This window comes from Trichomycterus rosablanca, chromosome 20 (genome assembly GCF_030014385.1).
Source record: "Trichomycterus rosablanca isolate fTriRos1 chromosome 20, fTriRos1.hap1, whole genome shotgun sequence".
NCBI classification, from domain to species: Eukaryota; Metazoa; Chordata; class Actinopteri; order Siluriformes; family Trichomycteridae; genus Trichomycterus; species Trichomycterus rosablanca.
In genome coordinates, this window is record NC_086007.1 from 19,882,669 (window position 1) to 19,907,886 (window position 25,218).

At 41.3% G+C, this 25,218-nt stretch overlaps 1 protein-coding gene across 1 annotated transcript in view; it reads left to right on the plus strand.

Annotated features, from left to right (window-relative positions):
• Nucleotides 1-294: 294 nt before the first annotated feature.
• ak9 (adenylate kinase 9) overlaps nucleotides 295-25,218 on the plus strand; it is a 44,703-nt gene continuing 19,779 nt past the window's right edge. The window contains exons 1-20 of the mRNA XM_063016439.1: nucleotides 295-348; nucleotides 3,743-3,874; nucleotides 3,956-4,019; nucleotides 4,111-4,163; nucleotides 4,266-4,362; nucleotides 4,908-5,020; nucleotides 5,220-5,402; nucleotides 6,086-6,196; nucleotides 8,799-8,873; nucleotides 8,990-9,082; nucleotides 9,166-9,305; nucleotides 11,583-11,905; nucleotides 12,685-12,815; nucleotides 13,960-14,110; nucleotides 15,459-15,573; nucleotides 17,788-17,855; nucleotides 18,805-18,996; nucleotides 21,359-21,462; nucleotides 21,538-21,738; nucleotides 23,377-23,652. Of these exons, the coding sequence (XP_062872509.1) occupies nucleotides 3,755-3,874; nucleotides 3,956-4,019; nucleotides 4,111-4,163; nucleotides 4,266-4,362; nucleotides 4,908-5,020; nucleotides 5,220-5,402; nucleotides 6,086-6,196; nucleotides 8,799-8,873; nucleotides 8,990-9,082; nucleotides 9,166-9,305; nucleotides 11,583-11,905; nucleotides 12,685-12,815; nucleotides 13,960-14,110; nucleotides 15,459-15,573; nucleotides 17,788-17,855; nucleotides 18,805-18,996; nucleotides 21,359-21,462; nucleotides 21,538-21,738; nucleotides 23,377-23,652 (2,610 nt within the window). The 5' untranslated portion in view covers nucleotides 295-348; nucleotides 3,743-3,754. The remainder of the gene's footprint in view (nucleotides 349-3,742; nucleotides 3,875-3,955; nucleotides 4,020-4,110; nucleotides 4,164-4,265; nucleotides 4,363-4,907; nucleotides 5,021-5,219; nucleotides 5,403-6,085; nucleotides 6,197-8,798; nucleotides 8,874-8,989; nucleotides 9,083-9,165; nucleotides 9,306-11,582; nucleotides 11,906-12,684; nucleotides 12,816-13,959; nucleotides 14,111-15,458; nucleotides 15,574-17,787; nucleotides 17,856-18,804; nucleotides 18,997-21,358; nucleotides 21,463-21,537; nucleotides 21,739-23,376; nucleotides 23,653-25,218) is intronic.

Here is a 25,218-nt window from a genome sequence, read left to right on the forward strand (position 1 = left end):
GACCATTGAAGGACAGCATGAAAGGGGGCTAACAAAGCATGCAGAGAAACAGATGGACTACAGTCAATAATTGTAGAACTACAAAGTGCTTCTATATGGTAAGTGGAGCTGATAAAATGGACAATGTGTGTAGAAACAAGGTGGTCATAATGTTATGCCTTATCGGTGTATATATTGCGTTTGTAAGTTAAATGGAAACATTACTATTATAAATTGGTGTCTGTGATTCTGTGAGTGGGAATCCAGCGCATGCGCTTTAATGAGGCACAGTTACCGTGGTTACAGTGTAACACAGCAGGCTGAGTGAGAAGCTAAGAGAAGTGCTAACTTCGACAATTCTACTTTTGGGTAAGAATAAATACAGTTAAGTGAATTATTTTTAGACAAAATTAATAAAATTACTACACTTAACAAGCAACACTGTCAATTAATACATGACAAAAGACATTATGAAGAGGAATTAGTGCCAAATTGAAATGCAATTACTACAATGTATACTAAAGGGTCTAAATCAGGGGTCTCAAACTCAATTTACCTGGGGGCCGCTGGAGGTAGAGTCTAGGAGCGGCTGGGCCGCATCAAGTATTCCACAAAAAAAGGGTTTCAGGTATTCCAAACAAAAGTACAACTGATCAGAACTTCTCAATCTTTATTAATAACAGTTCAGAACATGAACAATTCTTCAGAACATAGGCTTCTTTTACCTACTCTTTGCTGCCAGAAACCTTCAAAGATCCATTATTCCCAGAATTGTCTTACATCTTGAAGGTTTTCATTTAGTGAAAGTCACAACACCTGTAACCGTGACTTGTTTTGAGTTATGAGATCTGCAGTATGATGTTGTTTGGTATTTGTTAGTGATGATAAGAAGGCTGGTCTATAGAATCCACAATTAATGCCAACTTCAGTGCTTATACAGTTTGAAAATGTTTTATGGGATGGTCTGTACTAAAATGACACATTACATTCCTAAATGCTTTAAATGTTCTATCAACATGTTTTTTCTATTATATTTCAATTAAAAACAGCTATTGTGAGATATATCCACTTGTCCTGTTTGCATTACACAGGAGAGACCCCCCCTGCTGTTAAGAATTTTTTTTTTACTAACACAAGTAACGAAGTAACGTTTACTCTGAGTATGTTTTAAATGAGTTACTTTTTTACTTGAGTAGGTTTTTAGACTAGTAATTTTACTCGTATTTCAGTAAAAAATGATTTGAAGTAGTAGTACTTTTACCTGAGTACAATATTTTAGTACTCTTTCCAATACCTGAGTGTTTGGGATATTATTCAGAAAGCCCTTTCTATATATTCTGAGAGGAATTAGAAAATTTTATCATTGTTCATAGCTTTTTTGAGCTATGAAGTTATAAGTTTTTCTTATCATTATTACATTTATCTCTCAGGTGTTTATACATTTCACATTCATAAATAAAGTGATCTAGATTTTATTCTTTCTGTTTACATCTGCTCTACCAAATCTCTCCGCCACTGAGCTAACTCTGGTGTCCATGTTACTTCACCTCTCTTAATTCTTAATATCAAGTGCATTGTCTGTTTTATATATTTTAAATTCTTGCTCTTTTTGATTAAATTGTTCTTGGTAAATTTGTTTTCTTTTGCGATCGCACCTTTCTGTCTTCTGTATCTTGCACTGGCTGACAGGATATATTTTCCTTCCACTTGGTGTCGCTCTGAATCACGTTTCAGCCAAGTGACGTTGCTAATACGTTGCTAAGTGAAAAAATAATGAGTTGCGCAACGACTCGGCAAAATAGGTGCGTGTGAGAAAACCGCGCGGGCCGCACTAACAATGAACTTTGACGTTAAGTCGGGGGCCACAAAATATCGGCCTGCGGGCCGCAATTGGCCCGCGGGCCGCGAGTTTGAGACCCCTGGTCTAAATGAAATGTAAAATGTCTATTATAAAACGGATAGTTCCGGTCCTAAAATCTGATTGGCTGAGCCGCGTTCGAAGCCGTTGTAAAATCCCCGATAAACGCACACCTATGACCGCCTCACATCATTCCATATTAATACGCCACTGAAAAGAAAAAGTTAATGTTATTTTCGCCCTCATGTTGCCTAGCAACACTGTTAATATGAACTACCTGGCGTCGCGGAAGAATGCTTTATTGTAAGTTTATACACAATAAATACATTTATGAATTAAACGTTGTTGTATTTATTGTATTTTATGTTGACGCACGGCCTCTCGTGGCTTATTGCTTTATTATATTGTTATCACATCGCTTGACCAATTATTATTAACAATTCACAATGATTTGTATTAAAAATAAATAAATGCTGAATTAATGTCAGAACTGTACAATAGTTGGCAGAGTTTGGAAAATGCAAATAAAAAATTCAGTCTTTTTTACTTTTGCTTAATTGCAGACAATATTAACCAAACCATTTCATGTTTTGTCTGGTCAGCTTGATTTCATTTGCTGCCCATTTGTTGCCCACAAATTAAACTGGGAGTGAACGCCAGTTGTCTATTTACTTGATTTAATATTTAATGGCATTGCTGGAATTTCTTGTATCCAGAAAGACAACTATATTGGGTAAGGCATTACATTTGTATTTATTTATTAGGATTTTAATGTCATGTTTTACACACTTTGGTTACATTCATGACACAAACGGTAGTTACTTGTTACACAAGATTCATCAGTTCACAATTTTAATGTCAAACACAGTCATGGACAATTTTGTATCTCCCATTCGCCTCACTTGCATGTCTTTAGTCTGTAGGAGCTCCTACACAGACACGTGGAGAACATGCAAACTCCACACAGAAAGGACCCACCGCCCCACCTGGGGATCGAACCCAGGACCTCCTTGCTGTGAGGTGACAGTGCTACCCACTGAACCAAGAGTGCAGGGATTTATTATCTTGGTTTGGACGTGCAGTATGTATCTGGACATCATTAAAATTTTTACATTTACATTTTCAGCATTTAGCAGATGCTTTTATCCAAAGTGACTTACAGTACTCTGACAGTATATTGTCTAAGTAATTAAGGGTTAAGGGCCTTGCTCAAGAGCCCAACAGTGACAACCTGGCAGTGGTTGGGCTTGAACCAGCGACCTTTCGATTACTAGTCCAGTACCTTATCCACTAGGCTACAACTGCCCATCACAGCACAGCACATCATCAGCATATAATCAGCATAATGAGGTATTTTATGCTCTTCTTCTTTCACTACAATTCCTGAGAGGTTTTTCATTCATACTATTTATCTGAGCTAGAGGTGCTTTGACAAAAGTGAGCAGCACGGTGGCTAAGTGGGTAGCACTGTCACCTCACAGCAAGGAGGTCCTGGGTTCGATCCCCAGGTAGGGCGGTCCGGGTCCTTTCTGTGAAGAGTTTGCATGTTCTGTCTGTGTGAGTTTACTCCAGGTGCTCTGGTTTTCTCCCAAAGACATGCAAGTGAGTAACTACCGTTCCTGTCATGAATGTAACAAAAGTGTAAAACATGACGTTATAATCTTAATACACAAACAAACAAAATAAAAAAGAAACAAAAAGGAAAAAAAAAACATGTACAAAACCAAGGATCATGATAAATTTATTGCATATTTTAATTACAGTATTACACAGATGTTGAGATTGAATTAATGCCATAGTGAGTTTTTTGTAATTGTGTTTTCTGAAAACACAGAGCGTCTTCGTAAATATGCTAAAATGTGGTCAACAGCGACTGTATTTTACAGTTTACTTTTTGTTTTGAAGCTTTTTACTACGATGACATCCCATGGTAACGATGAACCTTCCACCCCTCTTGCTGACGATTTAATAGAGAGTGAAGCTGAGAAGGAATTTCTGCTTGCCAAGGCTACATGTTTTATTGTCATTGGAAAACCAGTAAGTTTTTTTAATTAAATGATCCAAGTTGAAAACAGATGCACTGTATAGGAAGTTGTTATATATTACATTGTTTTATAGGGTATTGGCAAGTCTACCCTTGCCAGAAAACTAGCCCAAATTTGGAGATGTGTCCTCATAGATGGTAAAGATTTGTTGTGTGTTTTTTTAAATTTTATTTTAACTATTACTTGATTCCAGTGCTGTAAACATGTTTATATGCTCCCTCTTTTTAGACACTGAATTGCTCAACAGCCATATACGTGATGGTACAGAGCAGGGCAAAGAGGTTTGCTTTATTTACTTGTTTATATAATTAAATTCATGTTCCCAAAAATGTTAAATTCTATAGACATTTCATAGCATGTCTACTGTGATGTCTGGGTTTCAGCTTTTAGCTATCCTGACTGAAGGAAAGAGCATTCCAGAGGAAATGGTCTTCGCTTTAATCACTGAGAAGCTAAAATCGCCAGAGGTGGAAAACTATGGTAATAATTTGTTATACAGGTGCATGTAAAAAAAAAAAAACTTGGGGTTTAGGGTCCACATATATTAGTCTACATATTCTATAGTCTATATACTGTATATTTTATAGTAATATTTTTTATATTGATTTTCATTGTGACCCTATCACCAAAATTGTGGGTGATATTGTGGCTTGACACAAATCAGTAAAAGTCATATTACTCATTTAATTAAAAATGACTCACTTGCTAATGTGAATCAGTAGGCAGAAGAAGAGGTAGAGTACCTCCTCTCAAAGTTGACAAAATTAGAAAAATGGGTTTAGGTTACTAAAAACACACAAATTTACGAAAATGGCCTTTAGGAAACATAAAAAAGAAGAAATAGGGTGATTTGTCTGGCATTACAGATCTCACCGATACATTTGCATGTACAGTATATATATATAATACGTTATGATCAGATCATCTTTCATTTGAAATGAATACAGTAATCTAGACAAAGTTTTTACATTTGTTTTTCCAACTATACCTTTTTATGCTTAATTGTGTTTGTTAAAATTGCACAGGTTATATTCTGTCATGTATGCCATCCACGTCTGAGGAGTATCTAACGATACAGGAGCAAATAGAGCTGCTAAAAAATCTAAAACTGCCACCAGACATTATCATTAATATTAAGGTACCCATGTTTTCTTTTTATTTATACTTTTGCAGTGTTATTTCAATAAATATTCATAATTGAATTCATCACAGCATTGTCTGAAATGATTATGTTCATAACCAAAGTTTTTGCTTTACCCGTACTCAACCCAACACACTTAGAGTAATACTTGGGGTACAATAAAATTTGAAGTAATACTTGATGCCTTTGGGTGCAGTGTGCAGACCAGGACCTGATTCATCGTCTGGCAGGCCAGAAGCAGCACCCAGAGACAGGCCGCATATTTCTCAGAGAAGAGTGGGACTCTGTAGAACAAGAGACAAACAAGACAAAGAGCAGTGTCCAGGAGAAAGTCGAGAACGATGAGGACGAGGAGCAGGTGGAGGAGAGAGAGGAGGAGGTAAGCGGATTTAAGACTTGGAATAATTTTACACAGGCTGTAAATTTGGTACATCTCTAATTCTGCACAAAGAGCGTGTCTCAGTCTACACCGAAAAACAACATCCTACTGTACTTGATGTAATATGTCAAAGTAGTTAATTATCTGTGTTTTAAATATAAACACATTTAGAATTTGACACCTGCAACACACTCCAAAAAAGCTGTGACAAAAGCACAATAAGAGTGAAACGTTTGTAGAAGATTTAAGCATTCCTCAACAAGCAGGTGAACTGGTAGATAATTCAGTTCAATTTTACTACACCTGTTGTATCTATACATCACTTGAATAGAACCTCACTTAAGGTCAATGCACCAAATTCCACAGTATAAAGATAGTGGGCAAATGTGGCATCCATGGAAGAGTTGCAAGGTCTTGTCTTGCATTTAAAAAAAACATGTAGACGACCCCAAGATTTTTGGGGTTATATCCTATGGACTGCTGAGTCAAAGGTAGAGTTTTTGGAAGACATGAGTCCTGTTACACTTGGCTGACACTGCATTCTACAGTAAGAACTGGAAGTCTGGGGCGACCTGGTAAGAACTGGGATGACCTGGGCGATTTGTCAGAAATGATGGAACCATGAATTCTGCCATTGTTTGTGTGTGTCACCTGTGTGTGTGTGTGTGTGTGTGTGTGTGTAGGCAATACAGATGGAAATGATGAGTCAGCTAGTAAGAGTGAAAGAAAATTACCCAGAGGAGGCTGATCGCAGAATTCTCTCATATAAAGACACATTGCTAAAGCCGTTAGAGGTAAGGAAACCTGATGCTTGTCAAATTATTAGATCATAGCCGCTCAGGTGGCGTAGCGGTTAAATACACTAGCACACCAGAGCTGGGATTTTAAATACGTCGTATCAAATGTCAGCTCTGCCGTCCGGCTGGGCTGGGCGGCTACATGAACAACAATTGGCTGTTGTTCAGGGTGGGATGAGCCGGACCAGGGTTCCTCATAACTGGTGCAATTACGACTTCTGCTGGATGATTGATGGCATCTGCGCAGAGTTGGGAAATAATGCTGATCAGGGTGTGGCTCTCCGTGCGCAAAGCTGATCCACATATAAATTCGCCTCGTGCAGGTGAAAAGATGCAGTCGGTACTGTGCACGTGTCGGAGGGTGTGTGTGTCAGTTGCGAAGCTCCTCAGTCAGCAGTGAAGGGTTGTATCGGTAGAGGTGAAGCGTAACGTAGTCAGGGTAACTGGATATGACTAAATTGGGGAGAAAATTGGGGGAAAAAATCTGAGAAAAGAGAGAAAAAAAATATTAGATCATCAATCTCTATTTGGATTGAGTTCATTTGAAACCAAGAATCCAAGCGCAGAAAACAGTTAAAAAAAATGCCAACCACAAGATCAACCAATGGCTGGCAAAAGGGGAAAGCCTTATGCTAAGTCTACAGGACTGCTTCACACTACAGGACTTTCAAGGTGTTCAGATCGCTGTACAGTTCACACTACACAACTTGATCTCTTGTATTCGGGAGTCTTTTAAGTCGTGGTTTTCACACTACTTGACTGATAGGGGGTCGCACACTACGGGTGTGTTCGAAAACCTAGGGAGCTGCCTTGCTGTCTTACTGTCTACATAGGCAGCTGCCTTAGTAGAGAGGATTCTAATAAGTCAATGACTTATAAGGCAGGTTATTCGAACGCACTACTTAGACAGCGATTCCATCGGGTTTCGCATTTCGCGTTTAGCATCTTGCCATTAAAACCAATAAACTGAGGTAGCACAGCACGCTAACGTCAATATAACATTTTCCTTCATGTACCGATAACGGCTACATTTCCTGACAAGCCCGAACTTGCAAATAAAAACACTCGGTACAAGTTTATACAAGTTAAAAATCAGTAATATTTTATTTACGTTTGAAAATAACTCCATTCGTTTCTCCGCCCCGTCAGCCATGTTTATCTTTCTGTGAGAGATGAGCGCCCGACCCGCAATGAATGCTGGGATTGCCTAGATCACTAAGGACGCTTCCGATGCTCACTCGTTCTTGAGTCAAAATAACATTGAATTATGAAGATGCCTCAGAAGTGAGGAATTTAAGGCATCTAGGATTTCGAACAGCCTCCTTCTCGGGAGCGCGCACAGGATGACGTAAAATGCCGTCTATGTAGAGAGCGCACTAGCTTTTCGAACACACCCTACATGATCTATCACCAGGAGGAATCTCAGACGAGTCTGTCTGGTCTCCAATACTATGTTTGACTATGTGACTATGGGTTTAATGATACCATGTCCAACAATGCACGTCAACAAGAAGCGAGCGATCAAAGATGTTTGTGTGCTGACGTGTAGCGTAAAAGCAACGTGAAAAAGTAAATAAATCTGGCTGAAGGAGTGGGTTTGGCTATGCGGCCAGCAGGGGTTGTCTGTTGTGCAGCGAGAGTTGGCAGTAAAAATTTTTTTGCAGTGCAACGTTGGTATTATGTTTTTTTGGCATGGACAATAAGGTCACAAATACTGTAAAACGTGTGTATTCTGATAGAATATATATTATCTATATAATGAGCCAAGGCACGTGGCGAGCGAAGGCTGTCCCGTGTGGTCCGATCCAACAGACGAGCTACTGTAGCTCAAATTGCTGAAGAAGTTAATGCTGATTCTGATAGAAAGGTGTCAGAATACACAGTGCATCGCAGTTTGTTGCGTATGGGGCTGCATAGCCGCAGACCAGTCAGGGTGCCCATGCTGACCCCTGTCCACCGACGAAAGCGCCAACAATGGGCATGTAAGCATTGGAACGGGACCACGGAGCAATGGAAGAAAGTGGCCTGGTCTGATGAATCACGTTTTCTTTTACTTCACGTGGATGGCCGGGTGCATGTGCGTCGCTTACCCGGGTAACACACGGCACCAGGAAGCCAAGCTGGCAGAGGCAGTGTGATATTTTGGGCAATGTTCTGCTGGGAAACCTTGGGTCCTGCCATACATGTTTATGTTTCTTTGACACGTACCACCTACGTAAGCATTGTTTCATGGAAACGGTATTCCCTGATGGCTGTGGCCTCTTTCAGCAGGATAATGCGCCCTGCCACAAAGCAGAAATGGTTCAGGAATGGTTTGTGGAGCACAACAACGAGTTTGAGGTGTTGACTTGACCTCTAAATTCCCCAGATCTCAATCCAATCGAGCATCTGTGGGATGTGCTGGACAAACAAGTCCGATCCATGGAGGCCCCACCTCGCAACTTACAGGAGTTAAAGGATCTGCTGCTGACATCTTGGTGCCAGATACCACAGCACATTTTCAGGGGTCTAGTGAAGTATTTTGGCAGCAAAAGGGGGACCATGCCTGATCGGTGTATATGTGCATAGGTGTGTATGAATTTATGAATTATTTATGCAGGATTACATGGCGGATCATGATCCACAGTATCTATTTGAATTGGATGGAAACAAGGACCCAGAGGAACTTTTTGGGGTATGTCTTAATCCTCTTTGGCATTGATCAATTTACTATACACTGGTTAACTTTTAATTTCATAAACCACTTCTTTTGACCCAATTCATGTAAGTGTCTCTGATTTGTGTTTGTAGACTGTAGTTACTCGCCTTGAGTACATGGCTGTAAGAAAAGCAGCTGTACCAGTGCGCTTACTACAAGAGCAAGAAGAACTGCCTGAGGACACAGTAATATATGCACCAGTCACTATGTAATTCCAAAGACTGCAGGTTCTGGTTCACTGTCATATTTTTTGTTCTATTCAATGCAGGAAGAGTTGTTGAAGATGCTGTCCTCCTGCAGAGCTTTAGGACCAGGTTACCCATGGAGAAGGAGTCGCTGGGGTCTCATATGCCCAGTTGCCCTTAAAGAGGGCAGAATTATCAATGGCAAACCTGAATTTTCAGTCAGGTCAGTGCAGTGATGCTGATATTTATAGAGACTTTTTGTATCTGTAATAAGGGTGGTGAGAATATCAGGCAGAGATTCTGGGCACAAGTGCAAGGGTTGAACAGAATCGAAAATAGAGAAACTACAAGGAGCCAATTCTTTCCTTGGTTTGCACTCTAACAGGAGGGAGCACTAGGTGGAACTGCTACCATGGCCAGCTAGCTACCTACTTGACCCACCGACCAACGCGCGGTTGTGCCGCCAAATCTTCTTTTCCTTAAGAAAGCTAACATGGCAAAAAGGTGAAAGGAAAGCAGGAAGTCAGTCGAGCTTAAAATGTATTCAAAAATGGCAAATGTAGAGAGTGTGCTGCAACAACACGTGCCAATTGTTCAATTACTCAGGGTGTGTTCGAAAACCTAGGGAGCTGCCTTGCTGTCTTACTGTCTACATAGGCAGCTGCCTCAATAGAGAGGATTCCAATAAATCAATGACTTATTAGTGAGGTTATTCGAACGCTCTACTTAGACAGCGCTTCCATCGGGTTTCGGGTTTCGCGTTTAGCATCTTGCCATTAAAACCAATGGATTGAGGTAGCACAGCACGCTAACGTCAATATAACATCTCCCTTCATGTACCGATAACGGTTACATTTCCTGACAAGCCCGAACTTGCAAATAAAAACACTCGGTACAAGTTTATACAAGTTAAAAATCAGTAATATTTTATTTACGTTTGAAAATAACTCCATTCGTTTCTCTGCCCCGTCAGCCATGTTTATTTTTCTGTGAGAGAAGAGCACCCGACCCGCAATGAATGCTGGGATTGCCTTGATCACTAAGGCAGCGTCGGATGCTCACTCGTTCTTGAGCCAAAATAACATTGAAATATTAAGATGCCTCAGTCGTGAGGATTTTAAGGCATCTAGGATTTCGAACAGCCTCCTTCTCGGGAGCGCGCACAGGATGACGTAAAATGCTGCCTATGTAGAGAGCGCACTAGCTTTTTCGAACACCTCAGTGTTGCACTGATCTTCAGGCTTTCTTCAATAGTCCTTTGTAGCAGTTTGAAAACATTAGGGGAGCAATAAAAAAGAAATTGACAGAGTGGATACAGGCAGTGGCGCTGTCAAGGGGGGGCACCGCCATCCTTATAAAATTGCTGCCCCCCCACTGGCCTTCTTTCTGATATATTTCCTTATGCCAAGTTCACACTACACGACTTTCCAAGTGGTCAGGTCGCTGTACAGTTCACACTACACAACTGGATCTCTTGTAATCGGGTGTCTTTCAAGTCGGTGTGACTCCTTCCTTGCGTTTCCCCTCACACCGTATCTTGCGTTCTCATTGGCTGTTCGACATAGCACTCATTGCCAGTTGGGTGACATAGATCCAGGTATCTGACACGCTAGAAATCTTGCACGTCACGAGAGCGTTCAGGTCGAGTTGTTGAGTAGTTCATACATGGCGATCGAGAGCCGAGTTTCGATCGCCGACCAGTCGCCGAGCGAAAATCAGGGCAAAAGTCGTGTAGTGTGAACTAGGCATTAGGTGCTGTCCATTTCAGTCAATGATGTATATTTTTTACAGTAGTTCAAAAATGCAGGCAGCCAACCGCCATCGCTGTATCACACTCCGAACAACCAACAACCCCAACAACTCTCTACCACTGAAATTGTTAGGTTGTTGTTTTAGTACTATACGTCACGTAAAAATTTTTTCCCGTTAATCATTTTTTGTACAGCCTGTGTCGCTTTTATCTAGTCATATCAATAAGTACGTCTCATTCGCGGTTTGCCGCTTCTCATATGAATGCATACTTACACTGTGCTGCAGCCACCATCTGGTAAAAAGAGGAATTGCATGTTGAATTTGTATGATTTATTATTTTTGTTTGACTGTTCTGGCGGGCCACAAATAATGCAATTTGAAACAGAAATAAAATCCGTGATTGGCCCGCGGGCCGGACTCTAGACATGCCTGGTATACTACAGTAATAGACTACCTGTAATGTAGTTAAGGCTTTTGGTTTTGGTGTGCCACAACAAGATTTTCAGTGGCCCCATCTGGCCAGCCCTATGAAAAATTTCTGGGGGCGCTACTGGATACAGGGTTAAGAAAAGATAAACAGTGCCATGTTTTTGTCCATGTGGGAACTGTAAATCTGAGCATGAACAACTAAATATGTGACAGAATTGAACAAGAAACAGGAAGAAAAAAAGGAAAAAATTAACATTAAGAATGGATTTTAGCATTCAGCCAATGAATAGATAATTCATATAGCATTCTTTTCCACTAGCTTTCTGGATAAATTCTATGTCCTGTCCTCTGAAGAGGCTCTGCAAAAGTTCATGATAAACCCAAGATGCTACTTGCTCCCACCCATGCCACGTCCAACCTGCAGAGTGTCCGTTATTGGGCCACCACAGTCAGGAAAAAGCACGCTGAGCACATTACTGGCTGAGCATTACAACGCAGTGGTAATTGATATGAAGAAAATCAATGAGCTGGTTGTGAACAAGATCAGACAAGAAATGTTGGAAAAAGCACGTCATGATGCAACAGTTTCAGCACTAGAGAAGGTCAAGGAACGTATGAAAACAGATGGTGAACATGAGACTGGTAAGAATTATTTCAAAAATATTTACATTTTACAGACACTTTTATTCAAAGGGACTTACAGTATATAGTATAAGCAATTGAGGGTTTAGGGCCTTGCTCAAGGGCCCAACAGTGGCGACCTGGCAGTGGTGGGGTTTGAACCAGTGACTTTCTGGTTACTAGTCCAGTTCCTTAACCACTTTCTTAACCGCTTATCCAATTAGGGTCGCGCTCGGGTGCTGGATCCTATCCTAGCTTATCAATGGGCGCAAGGCACACCGTAACACCCTGGACGGAGCGCCAGTCCATTGCAGGGCAGGCAGACACACACACACACACACCCATTCACCTATAGGGCAATTCAGTGTCTCCAATTAACCTGACTGCATGTTTTTGGACTGTGGGAGGAAACCGGAGCTCCCAGAGGAAACCCACGCAGACACGGGGAGAACATGCAAACTCCACACAGAAAGGACCCGGCCCGCCCCCCCTGGTGATCGAACCCAGGACCTTCTTGCGGTGAGGCGACAGTGCTACCCACCCAGACACCGTGCCGCCTTGAGCTATTTAGATTTACTTAGATGTAAATATGAACAGTGGTAGCAAAATTTACCTACAAACCTCTACACGTTGTTAATTCTCTTTAATCTTTATTTAACTAATAGAAGTAGAACGAAAATAGTTCACTGATCACATTCATTTCTCAAGAATGCAAATAATTTAGGTATTTTACCATCTATTGTATATAATATGATCTACATGAATAAATACAATTAGACTCTAAATACACTGTTCTGTAGAATCAGAAATTGCTGAGGATCACCCGGAGGTAATAGCTCTTGTGGAAGAGGCCATAAAAGAAGTGGAGCACATTTCCATTGAACCACCAGAGGAGCAGTGTGCAGAAGTCTTGCAAAAATGGATCAGAAAGGTGTGGCCCTTAGTCTTTAATTTCCCCAAAGCACACAAAGTTTAACTATCAATTGCATTACATTATTAAGAGGACATTGCATGAGAATTCATTGTATAAAATGTTTAACTATCAGTGATTTTACACTTTTAAAACTGTTGGAAATGGGCAGACCCACCCTCACTACAGAGTGACAAATTAACCAGTAACCATTTATGTGAAAACACAACAGAGTCACAGTTTGGACAAAAAAACAAGCAACACTGAGACACTTTATTGTAATCAGGTTTCATGTAATACAGTGACAATGATTGGCTCTAGTAGATCTTCCACGGACGTCCCTGGAAAAGATGACGTCTTGAAGGCAGCACATGTTTCTCTAAGATCTCAATGTACTTTTCTGCATTAATGCTGCCATCACAGAAGTGTAAATGACCTTTGCCAAGGGCACTGACACACCCCATACCATGACAGACCCTGACTTTTGGATTTGTTCCTGATAACAGTCTGGATGGTCCTTTTCGTCTTTGGTCTGGAGCACACGGCGTTCAATTTTTCCAAAAACAGACCTGGAATGCTGATTCATCTGACCACAATACACGTTTCCACTGTGAGATGGTCCATCCTAGATGCCTCCGAGCCCAGAGAAGTAGATGTAGAAGAGGAGGGATCACCGGCTAATGCAGCAGTGTGGGCTTAAACCAGGGTCTGTCTCTGACCCTGGCCGAGCATCTGCTCATGCTGATCTAAAAACAGCACCCTGTTGTTCCAAGGCTCACTTGACTCCATTCAGCTTTGTTGAGTTTCTAGCTTGAGTCGATGATTACACTAACCATGGAAGTGAAAAAAGGAAATCAACCACCCAATGTGTTTTCTCTAAACATGTTGAACGTGCCAAAGACTTTATGTATGCAGTGGATGAAAACATTAAGTAGTTCCTATACTCCAAGGTTAGTGACGGTCATGTGATAAGTCAATAAGAATTGGCAGGACTGCAATTCGAGAAAAAAATCACCTAAACATTTTGGTTTTGTTATAGCCTTTTTTTATAATGACTTAACATACTATTAATTGAGCATTACTTGATGCTAGGGCTATTCATTTGCAATTGCAATTATTTAAAGCCACACCCTAATGTCAATGTAATCTTTATGTGTTGAGCAAGATTGAAGCAGATGATGCAGATGGAGAGTTTAAAAGGGGCTGGTTGTTGGACAACTTTCCTACTACTAGCAAGCAGTTGTTAGCCATTCAGGAGCTGTATCCAGACGTCATGCCAGATACGGTGTTCTGTATGAGAGATAGTGATACAGAGGGTGAGAAACAGTTTTAACACATACATACATACAGTATATACAAACATACATACAGAACAAAAGTCGTGCCACCATATTCGACGTATTCTGATATCATGATCATAAAAGATTTATGTACCTACAAAGACCTGTAGGTCAAATGGTTTAGCTCTGTGAGCATTTAACAGTCTGACCTTGGACAGAATTAGCTGCGATGCCCACTTCTGGGAAGATTGGCAACCACTGTCTCAGATTGATGATGAGCAACACTTTCTGGTTTAGGGTCATGCATGATGTTTTCCTCCTGACATGTTGACACCTTGACGTTTTGCACACTTTGTTGTGTTGTGGATTTGATTTTACATGGATGATATTGCCATTTTTATCCATAAACCTACCCTTTATGTTTGAAAAGATTTTTGAACGTGGGCCAATTTTGTTTTTTGGGTAAAAAAAAAATAGTTTGTATTGTTGTAGTTTGTAAGTTTGTAAAAACCCATTGAATTGTAGAAGGGTGTGCTTTACACACTGATCAGCCATAACATTAAAACCACCTCCTTGTTTCTACACTCACTGTCCATTTTATCAGCTCCACTTACCATATAGAAGCACTTTGTAGTTCTACGATTACTGACTGTAGTCCATCCATTTCTCTATATACTTTTTTTTAGCTTGTTCTTCAATGGTCAGGACCCCCACAGGACCACCACAGAGCAGGTACATAGAGCAGTCCAGCACTGTAGTGACACTGACATGGTGGTGGTGTGTTAGTGTGTGTTGTGCTGGTATGAGTGGATCAGACACAACAATGCTGCTGGAGTTTTTAAACACCTCACTGTCACTGCTGGACTGGGAATAGTCCACAAACCAAAAATATCCAGCCAACAGTACCCCGTGTGCAGCGTCCTGTGACCACTAATGTAGGTCTAGAAGATGACCAACTCAAACAGCAGCAATAGATGAGCGATCACCTCTGACTTTACATCTACAAGGTGGACCAACTAGATAGGAGTGTCTAATAGAGTGGACAGTGAGTGGACACATACTAACACACCACCACCATGTCAGTGTCACTGCAGTGCTGAGAATGATCCCCCACCCAAATAATACCTACTCGGTGCTGGTCCTGTGGGGGTCCTGACCATTGAAAAACTGCATGAAGGGGGACTAACAAAGCATACAGAGAAACAGATGGACTACAGTCAGTATTTGTAGAGCTACAAAGTGCTTCTATATGGTAAGTGGAGCTGATATGGACAGTGAGTGTAGAAACAAGGAGGGGGTTTTAATGTTATGGCTGATTGGTGTAGCTGGAAAGTTTAAAGATTTAGAAGCTGGAACCTCTGACATCTGTTGTTGTTTGCTGCAGGAAGTACCATTTTAAGACGAATCTATGAGCAGAACAAGGAGGTGATAAATGAATCTGTTCTTTCTCGACCAAAGGAGGAGCAAAGGCAGAAGGCAGTGGAAAGTAATAAAAAGCAGTAAGTAAGAGTAAACATGACTAAAAACCAACACTATATTATGTAGATATGGATTAATGGTGAAATATATACATATGGATGGTGGTGCCGCTGTTTAACCACATATGTAAACAACCTGTTAAAATTGTCATATTTATAATATAACCATTTGGCATTTGCTATGTTTAAACCTTAAAAAAGATGTAAAGTTTGGTGCAGTAACAATGTCAGTGGCCTTCCATGAGCATTATCATTCTAAATATTATTGTTTTTTAATTATGGTTGGGCTAACAGCAGTTATTTAATGATAGGCTCATATGGATGTCCATATGTATCTTAAGTGTTAAAACTCACAGATTTTTTACAATTTACTAAAAGAAAGCCGCTCAGGTGGCGCAGCGGTAAAATACGCTAGCACACCAGAGCTGGGATTTAGAATACATCGTATCTAATCTCAGCTCTGCCAGCCGGCTGCGCTTGGCGGCTATATAAAAAACATTTGGAAGGGAGTCGGATAGGGACTCCTCATAACTGATGCAATTACAACCTCTGCTGGCTGATTGATGGCTTCTGCACAGAGAGAGGAATAATGTTGATCAGGGTGTGGCTCTCCGTGCACAAGGCTGTTCGACATATAAACTCGCCTCATGCAGGTGAAAAGATGCAGTCGGCTACTGCTCACGTGTCGGATGGGGCATGTGTCAGTTCGCTCTCCTAAATCGGGGCGGGGGTCAGCACCACTAGAGAAAGCATGAATCAACTGGGTAAAGATTGGACGAGCTAAAAATCGGAAGAAAAAGGGAGAAAATGACAAGAAGTCGGGAGAATAAGGGAGAAAATGACAAGAAGTCGGGAGAATAAGGGAGAAAATGACAAGAAGTCGGGAGAATAAGGGAGAAAATGACAAGAAGTCGGGAGAATAAGGGAGAAAATGACAAGAAGTCGGGAGAATAAGGGAGAAAATGACAAGAAGTCGGGAGAATAAGGGAGAAAATGACAAGAAGTCGGGAGAATAAGGGAGAAAATGACAAGAAGTCGGGAGAATAAGGGAGAAAATGACAAGAAGTCGGGAGAATAAGGGAGAAAATGACAAGAAGTCGGGAGAATAAGGGAGAAAATGACAAGAAGTCGGGAGAATAAGGGAGAAAATGACAAGAAGTCGGGAGAATAAGGGAGAAAATGACAAGAAGTCGGGAGAATAAGGGAGAATATGACAAGAAGTCGGGAGAATAAGAGAGAAAATGACAAGAAGTCATTTTGTCAACCTTAATGTTTGCTGCATCATGCTTGCTGAGTGCTTTTCTGGATACAAATACACAAATTGGTTCTTTAAGGTTTCATGTCTTACATTTCAAAGCAATAATGCTCAAGTGCTCATCCGAGTGAGAAGTTCACTTGTAGGTCAGAGCGAGTGCAGCATGGAATGATGATTAATCAGAAATATATCTATGTATAGGTAAAAATAATTATAGAGAAAAAATCAAGGCTGACTGTTTAATGTCATCCTACAGTTGACGAGTGACATTCGAATGTGTAGACGGTGGAGAGTTCTTCTTGCTCTCTGCTGATCTGTAGCTTTACTGTCACCTATGTCTGCTGCTGAACCTTGTTCTTATGAACTGCTGTCTTTGAAATTTTAAACATGAAGCAACATGATGCTCACTTCTATCTTTATTTCCTCGGCTTGCTCCCGTTAGGGGTCGCCGGCGGATCGTGATCCGCATTATTGACCAGGCACAGTTTATACGCCGGATGCCCTTCCTGACACGACCCTCCCTATTTATCCGGGTTTGGGACCGGCACTACAATGCACTGGTTTATGCATCCTAGCGACTAGGTACCTAAAGGACAATTTAGTGTCTCCGATTAGCCTGGCTTCATGTTTTTGGACTGTGGGAGGAAACCGGAGCACTCGGAGGAAACCCACACAGACACGGGGAGAACATGCAAACTCCACATAGAAAGGACCCGGACCGCCCCACCTGGGGATCGAACCCAGGACCTGCTTGCTGTGAGGCGACAGTGCTACCCACTTATAGCATTTTTATAGTTTATACAGTTTGATTAAAGTAGTGTAGAGTGAGGTTTATACTGCCTTATATTTACCGATAATGAAAAATTCAGAGTAGACTCTGAATTCATTTTTCCAATTAAAACACAAACGGATGGTCTGTAATTGAATGTACCATAAACTGCTACTTGACCACTTGCTGTATTTTTGTATTACACATTAAGGCAACAATCAGAAGAGGAAATGCAACAGGACAGTGTTCCAGTGGTGCCTGAGGAGTCTCATGCTATTGGTACTATAAACATTTTTAATCTTATCTCTTTATATTAAGATTCATGTTATAAAATGAAACTTGTTTCCTCGTTGTTTCTACACACACTGTCCATGTTATCAGCTTCACTTACCATATAGAAGCACTTTGTATTTCTACAATTACTGACTGTAGTCCATCTGTTTCTCTACATATTTTTTTAGCCTGCTTTCACCCTGTTCTTCAATGGTCAGGACCCCCACAGGACCACTACAGAGCAGGTATTATTTAGGTGGTGGATCATTCTCAGCACTGCAGTGACACTGACATGGTGTTGGCTAGTGTGTGTGGATAAGACACAGCAGTGCTGCTGGAGTTTTTAAACACCTCACTATCACTGCTGGACTGAGAATAGTCCACCAACCAAAAATATCCAGCCAGCAGCGCCCCGTGGGCAGCGTCCTGTGATCACTGATGAAGATCTAGAAGATGACCAACTCAAACAGCAGCAATAGATGAGCGATCGTCTCTGACTTTACATCTACAAGGTGGACCAACTAGGTAGGAGTGTCTAATAGAGTGGACAGTGAGTGGACACGGTATTTAAAAAATCCAGCAGCACTGCTGTGTCTGATCCACTCATACCAGCACAACACACACTAACACACCACCACCATGTCGGTGTCACTGCAGTGCTGAGAATGATCCACCACCCAAATAATACCTGCTCTGTAGTGGTCCTGTGGGGGTCCTGACCATTGAAGAACGGGGTGAAAGCAGGCTAAAAAAGTATGCAGAGAAATAGATGAACTACAGTCAGTAATTGTAGAACTACAAAGTGCTTCTATATGGTAAGTGGAGCTGATAAAATGGACAGTGAGTGTAGAAACAATGAGGTGGTTTTAATGTTATGGCTGATTAGTGTATATAAGATGTGAACAAATTATTATTACTTTTAATCTGGTAAAATCTTTACATCTTTTGTGTGCAGAAGTAGTATTACCCACTACGTGGGAACATGGCTACCCTTCTGGTCCAGAGATGGAAGTGTATCAATTACAGATCAAGAATTTTATGCAGGACTGGGAAAACATGGAATCCTCTATCACTTCCAACTGTGCTGTACTGGAGACCAACCAAACCCTACAGGAGCTGCTCCAGAAAATGATTAAGGAAATGGAAAGTATGTTGACCAGTATAAAGCTGACCATATTAAACATCCTAATCATTTTGCAGAATGCCCTGTTGAAATATAAATACACTATTTTGCCAAAAGTATTCACTCACCCATCCAAATAATTGAATTCAGGTGTTCCAATCACTTCCATGGCCACAGGTGTATAAAACCAAGCACCTAGGCATGCAGACTGCTTCTACAAACATTAGTGAAAGAATGGGTCGCTCTCAGGAGCTCAGTGAATTCCAGCGTGGTACCTTGATAGGACGCCACCTGTGCAACAAGTCCAGTCGTGAAATTTCCTCACCACTAAATATTTCACAGTCGACTGTCAGTGGTATTATAACAAAGTGGATGCGATTGAGAACGACAGCAACTCAGCCACAAAGTGTTAGGTCACGTAATACGACAGAGCGGGTCAGCGGATGCTGAGGCGCATAGTGTGCAGAGGTCACCAACTTTCTGCAGAGTCAATCGCTACAGACCTCCAAACTTCATGTGGCCTTCAGATTAGCTCAAGAACAGCGTGTAGAGAGCTTCATGGAACGGGTTTCCATGGCCGAGCAGCTGCATCCCAGCCTTACATCACCAAGCGTAATACGGTGGAGACATGTTCTCTGGAGTGACGAATCACGCTTCTCCATCTGGCAATCCGATGGACGAGTCTGGGTTTGGCGGTTGCCAGGAGAACGGTCCTTGTCTGACTGCATTGTGCCAAGTGTAAAGTTTGGTGGAGGGGGGATTATGGTGTGGGGTTGTTTTTCAGGAGTTGGACTCGGCCCCTTAGTTCCAGTGAAATGAACTCTTAATGCTTCAGTATACCAAGAGATTTTGGACAATTTCACGCTCCCAACTTTGTGTGAACAGTTTGGGGATGGCCCCTTCCTGTTCCAACATGACTGCGCACCAGTGCACAAAGCAAGGTCCATGAAGACATTGGTGTGAAAGAACTTGACTGGCCTGCACAGAGTCCTGACCTCAACCCGATAGAACACCTTTGGGATGAATTAGAGCGGAGACTGCGAGCCAAAGCGTGGACCGACATCATATTAAACCCTATGGATTAAGAATGGGACGTCACTAAAGTTCATATGCGTGTGAAGGCAGACGAGCGAATACTTTTGGCAATATAGTGTAACTCTCTAGCTCTTTCCAGCCAGTTTGATATCTTGTTATCTAGCCCATCTGATAGTCTGAAGTATTGGAGAAGGCATTACCATTGTTAAAGACAATAAATTTGAAATTTAAGACAATACACTGTCATTAACAATTTAAAAATATTTTGGGGGACAGAATGCCCTCTCTGATAATGCATCCATTTTTGTATTCCAATTCCAAATCAGAAAAAGTTGGGACAGTATGAAAAATGCAAATAGAAACACATTGTTTCTTCCTTTAACTTTTATTTAATTGCAGACAGTATGAACTGAAGATATCATGGTTTTCAATTAATTTATTTTTTAATATCCATTACTGCATTTTAGACCTTCAACACATTCCAAAAAAGTTAGAATTGGCGATAAGCCAGTTAAGTTTTTTAGGAACCTCAAAGCGAACACCACACAACAGACACAGAGGTTTAACAATTACCTCAAAAGAATCAAAAATACTTAGAAGGAGCAGCAAGGGACCCAGGAGGCAGGAAGGAGGCAGGGGGATCCGTAACACTGGAGACAGTAGAGATGGAAGGTAGCGAGGAGCAGGGGATCCAAGAGGAGACGACTTGAGCCCAGGAACAGGAAGGAGCAGGAAATCCAGGGAAACAAAGAATACTTTTACACTAGAGTTTCAGGGAAAAGTTTTTGCTGACGATCTGGTGAGGAGTGGAGGAAAACCAGAGGCTTTTGAAGGCTGACAGATTGGGAGTAGATAGGGACCAGGTGTGCCTAATAATTAATGGGGAAGATACAGTATATTGGCTGAGCTGTTGGAGGGGGAAAACCTGTGCAGTTCCCTTTAGAGCCACTAAATGCCGCCAACACTTCTCTGAGTGGAGCACAAAGAATAAACAGCACAGATTGAACTCACACAAGACTGAGTCTATAAGCAGCAAATATGAGCAGAGGATCTCAGGTTTCTCAACAAATGAGTAAGAAAATTATTGAAATGTTTAATAACAATGTTCCTCAAAAAAAGATCAGAAAGGATTTGCATATATCTTCCTCTACAGTGCATATAATCAAATTTACGCAATCTGGAGGAATTTCAGTATGTAAGAGCAGTGTGCAAGCCTAAGTTGTCCACCTATGAGCTAAAATCCCTCAGACAACCCTGCATGCAGCATTTTTTCATGCTGTCCCAACTTTCTCTGATTTGGGGTTGTATTAAAACTAATGAATTACACTTTGTTTTTAATTTTCTGATTTAGAACCATTTAAGTATGAAGCATGGGAGGTCTCCAGCATGGATCTGGAAAAAGAAGATGAGGATCAGGAACTGGTACAGCTGGAACATGATGAAAACAAGTCAGAGGTAAGCACAGCTGTAAAAAACATTCCAGTCTACCATGTGTTAATCTAACGCTTTCTTAAATGCATACATTTCCAGGATAGCAGCAGTAAACGATTACTCGGGGACACTAGGGAGTACTGCTCAGTGGTGCTGAGGGAGATGGGTACTTTGGTTCCTTGCACAGATAATATTGCTGCTAGGTATAGAGAGAAGCTCTACTACTTTTCCAGCAGTGAAGCTCGAGAAAAGTTTCTACAGGAGCCAGAAATCTATACCTCAACTACTCACCTACTGAAGGTAGGAGGGTCTACAAATATTATCAGATATTTTCAGTAGCCTGGTTAGAGTGATCAGGATAACTAAGTGCTTCCACTTAGGAAATAGAACAAAGGCCACAAGTCATGAATACACCAAGAACAGCATGCAAGTACATGACATCACATACATCACACACTCACACTACAGGCATGTTTTTGAGAGGTGGGTGGTAACCAAAGTACAACCCCAAATCAGAAAAAGTTGGGTCAGTATGGAACATGTTTTGTCTGCTCAACTTCATTTTATTTATTAATAAACATCCATTCCTGCATTTCAGACTTGCAGCACATTCCAAAAAAAGTTGGGACAGTAAAGCATTTACCACTTTGTAATGTTGCTATTCCTTTTCACCACACTTAAAAGACATTTCGGCACAGAGGAGACCAAGTGATTTAGTGTTTCAGCTTTTATCTTGTTCCATTCTTCCTGAAAACACGTCTTAAGATGTGCAACAGTACGGGGTCGTCGTTGTCGCATTTCTCGTTTCAGAATTCTCCACACGTTCTCTATTGGGGACAGGTCAGGACTGCAGGCAGGCCAGTCCAGTACCCGTACCCTCTTCTTCCACAGCCATGCCTTTGTAATGTGTGCAGCATGTGGTTTTGCATCGTCTTGTTAAAAAATGCATGGACGTCCATGGAAAAGATGACGTCTTGAAGGCAACAAATGTTGCTCTAAGATCTCAATGTACTTTTCTGCATTAATACTGCCATCACGGAAGTGTAAATGACCTTTGCCAAGGGCACCTACACAGCCCCATACCATGACAGACCCTGGCTTTTGGATTTGTTGCTGATAACAGTCTGGATGGTCCTTTTTGTCTTTGGTCTGAAGCACACGGTGTTAATTTTTTCCAAAAAAAGACCTGGAATGCTGATTCATCTGACCACAATACACATTTACACAGTGTGACGGCCCATCCTAGATGCCTCTGAGCCCAGAGAAGTTGACTCCGCTTCTGGACATGGTTAACATTAGGCCTCTTTTTTGTACAGTAAAGTTTTAAGTGGCATTTGTGCATGTAACTCTGTATTGTAGTGCTTGACAAAGGTTTGCCAAAGTAATCCCTCACCCATGTGGTTATATCAGCTATTGTTGAGTGGCGGTTCTTGATGCAGTGCCGTCTGAGGGATCAAAGATCACAGGCTTTCAGCTTAAGCTTGTGTCCTTGGGCCTATACGCACTAATATTTCTCCCAATTCCTTGAGTCATTTAATGATATTATGCACTGTAGAGGGAGAAATACACAAATCCCTTCCAATCTTTCTTTGAGGTTCATTGTTTTTAAACATTTCAATCATTTTCTCACACATTTGTTGACAAACTGGAGATCATCTGATCATCTTTGCTCATCAAAGCCTTTCCTGGATGCTGCTTTTGTACCAAACCATGATTACAATCACCTGTTGACATCACCTGTTTGGAATCACATAATTATTTAGTTTTTTCACCTCATTACTAACCCTAAATTGCCCCGTCCTAACTTTTTTGAAATTCTTTGAGAACTGCTTTTTAAGCCTATTGTTGGTAATGCATGTGATATCAATCCTCTCTAATACAATTTGCATTTGCTAGCTGTTTAAAAAAAATCTACTTCTTTTTTCTTCATCCCTCTAGCCACCTGCCCTGCGTATATTTCAGCTAGGCGTACGTGGCTCAGGAAAGACCATTTTTGGTAGTTGGTTGGCCCAGCACCTGGGTCTCTTCCATATTCAGTTTCGTGAGCGATTGCAAGAAATAATTTTAGCAAAAACACAGACCCGTGTGCTCTACACTGATGAGATGGAACCACCTGAAGAGCCACCAGAGGAGTATCAGATGTTGCTGCAGGAAGAGGTGAAATCAAAAGTGTCTTCTATGGAGCTGGAACAGAATAACACTGACCACACAAAGGTAGGATTATAATGTAAATTGGATTTAAGGAATTGCCATGATATCGGTTTTGTCTTTATTACTTGCTTGTAGGTGCTATTGTATTGTTTTTGTCTCTTTTATAAACGTTGATTATCAGTTTCATCATTTATTTTCTTGTAGATATTAATTATTAAAAAATAAACTACATTGTATGGCAAAAACTACAGTCAAGCCGGAAAGTCTGCACACCCTTTTCACCTTATCCACGTTTTATTACATTACAGAATCATTCTATAATAGATTATAATAGAGTTCTTTTTTTGTCACAAAGTTCTACACAAAATAGCCCACAATGACACATTCGACACCCAAGAGTGAGCTGAGGTTCATTTTGTTTTCACTGATACTGCTCGAGATGTTTCTACAATTGAATTGGAGTCCATCTGTGGTAAATTCAATTGATTGGACATGATTGGGGATTGCCAACACCTGTCTATATAAGGTCCCACAGTTGACAGTGCATATCAGAGCAAACTCCAAGCCATGGGGTGGAGAAGGGTACAGAAACATTGCTGCAGCTTTACAGGTCCCAAAGAGCACTGTGTCCACCATCATTCATAAATGGAAGAAGTTTGGAACCACCAAAATCTTCCTAGACCTGGCTCCCCGGCCAAACTGAGCGATTGGGGAACATAGGCCTTGACCATGGAGGTAAGCAGGAACCTGACGGTCACTCAGATAGAGCTCCAGCATATCCTATCAGAAGATTAACCATCCAGGCAGCACTCGACAAGTCATGCCTTTATGGTGGAGTGGTCAGACGGAAGCCACTCCTTAGTAAAAGGCACATGACAGCTCGCTTGGAGTTTGCCAAAAGGCATCTAGAGGACTCTCAAACCATGAGAAACAAGATTCTCTGGTCTGATGAAACCAAAATTGAACTTTTTGGCCTGAATACCAAGTGTCACATCTGGAGGTAACCAGGCACCGCTCATCACCTGGCTAATGCCATCTCTACAGTGATGCATGGCGGTGGCAGCATCATGATGTAGGGATGTTTTTCATCAGCGGGATTGGGGCGACTAGTCCTGATAGAGGGAAAGATGAATGCAGCTAAGTACATCGAGATACTAGAAGAAAACTTGCTCCAGAGCGCTCTGGACCTCAGACTGGGGTGAAGGTTTACCTTCCAACATGACAACGACCCAAAGCACACAGCCAAGAGAACAAAGAAGTGGCTTTGGAGAAAGTCTGTGAATGTTCTTGAGTGGCCCAATCGGAGCCCAGACCTGAATCCAGTTGAACATCTTTGGAAGGAGGTGAAAATGGTTGTGTATCAACGCTCCCCATCTAACCTGATGGAGCTTGCAAGGATATTCCAAGAGGAATGGGCAAAAATGTCTAGAAACTAGTGTGCCTAGCTCATAGCTTCTTTCCCAAGACCATCAACCAAGTATTAGGCTAAGGTTATGTACAGATATGTAACCCTTAAATAAATGATTTTTGTCAGAAAACTTGCATATTTTCTAAACCCTGTTTTCACTTTGTAATTATTGGTGATTGTATGTAGATGTTTGAGGCAAAAAAAAGAACTCAATCTATTAT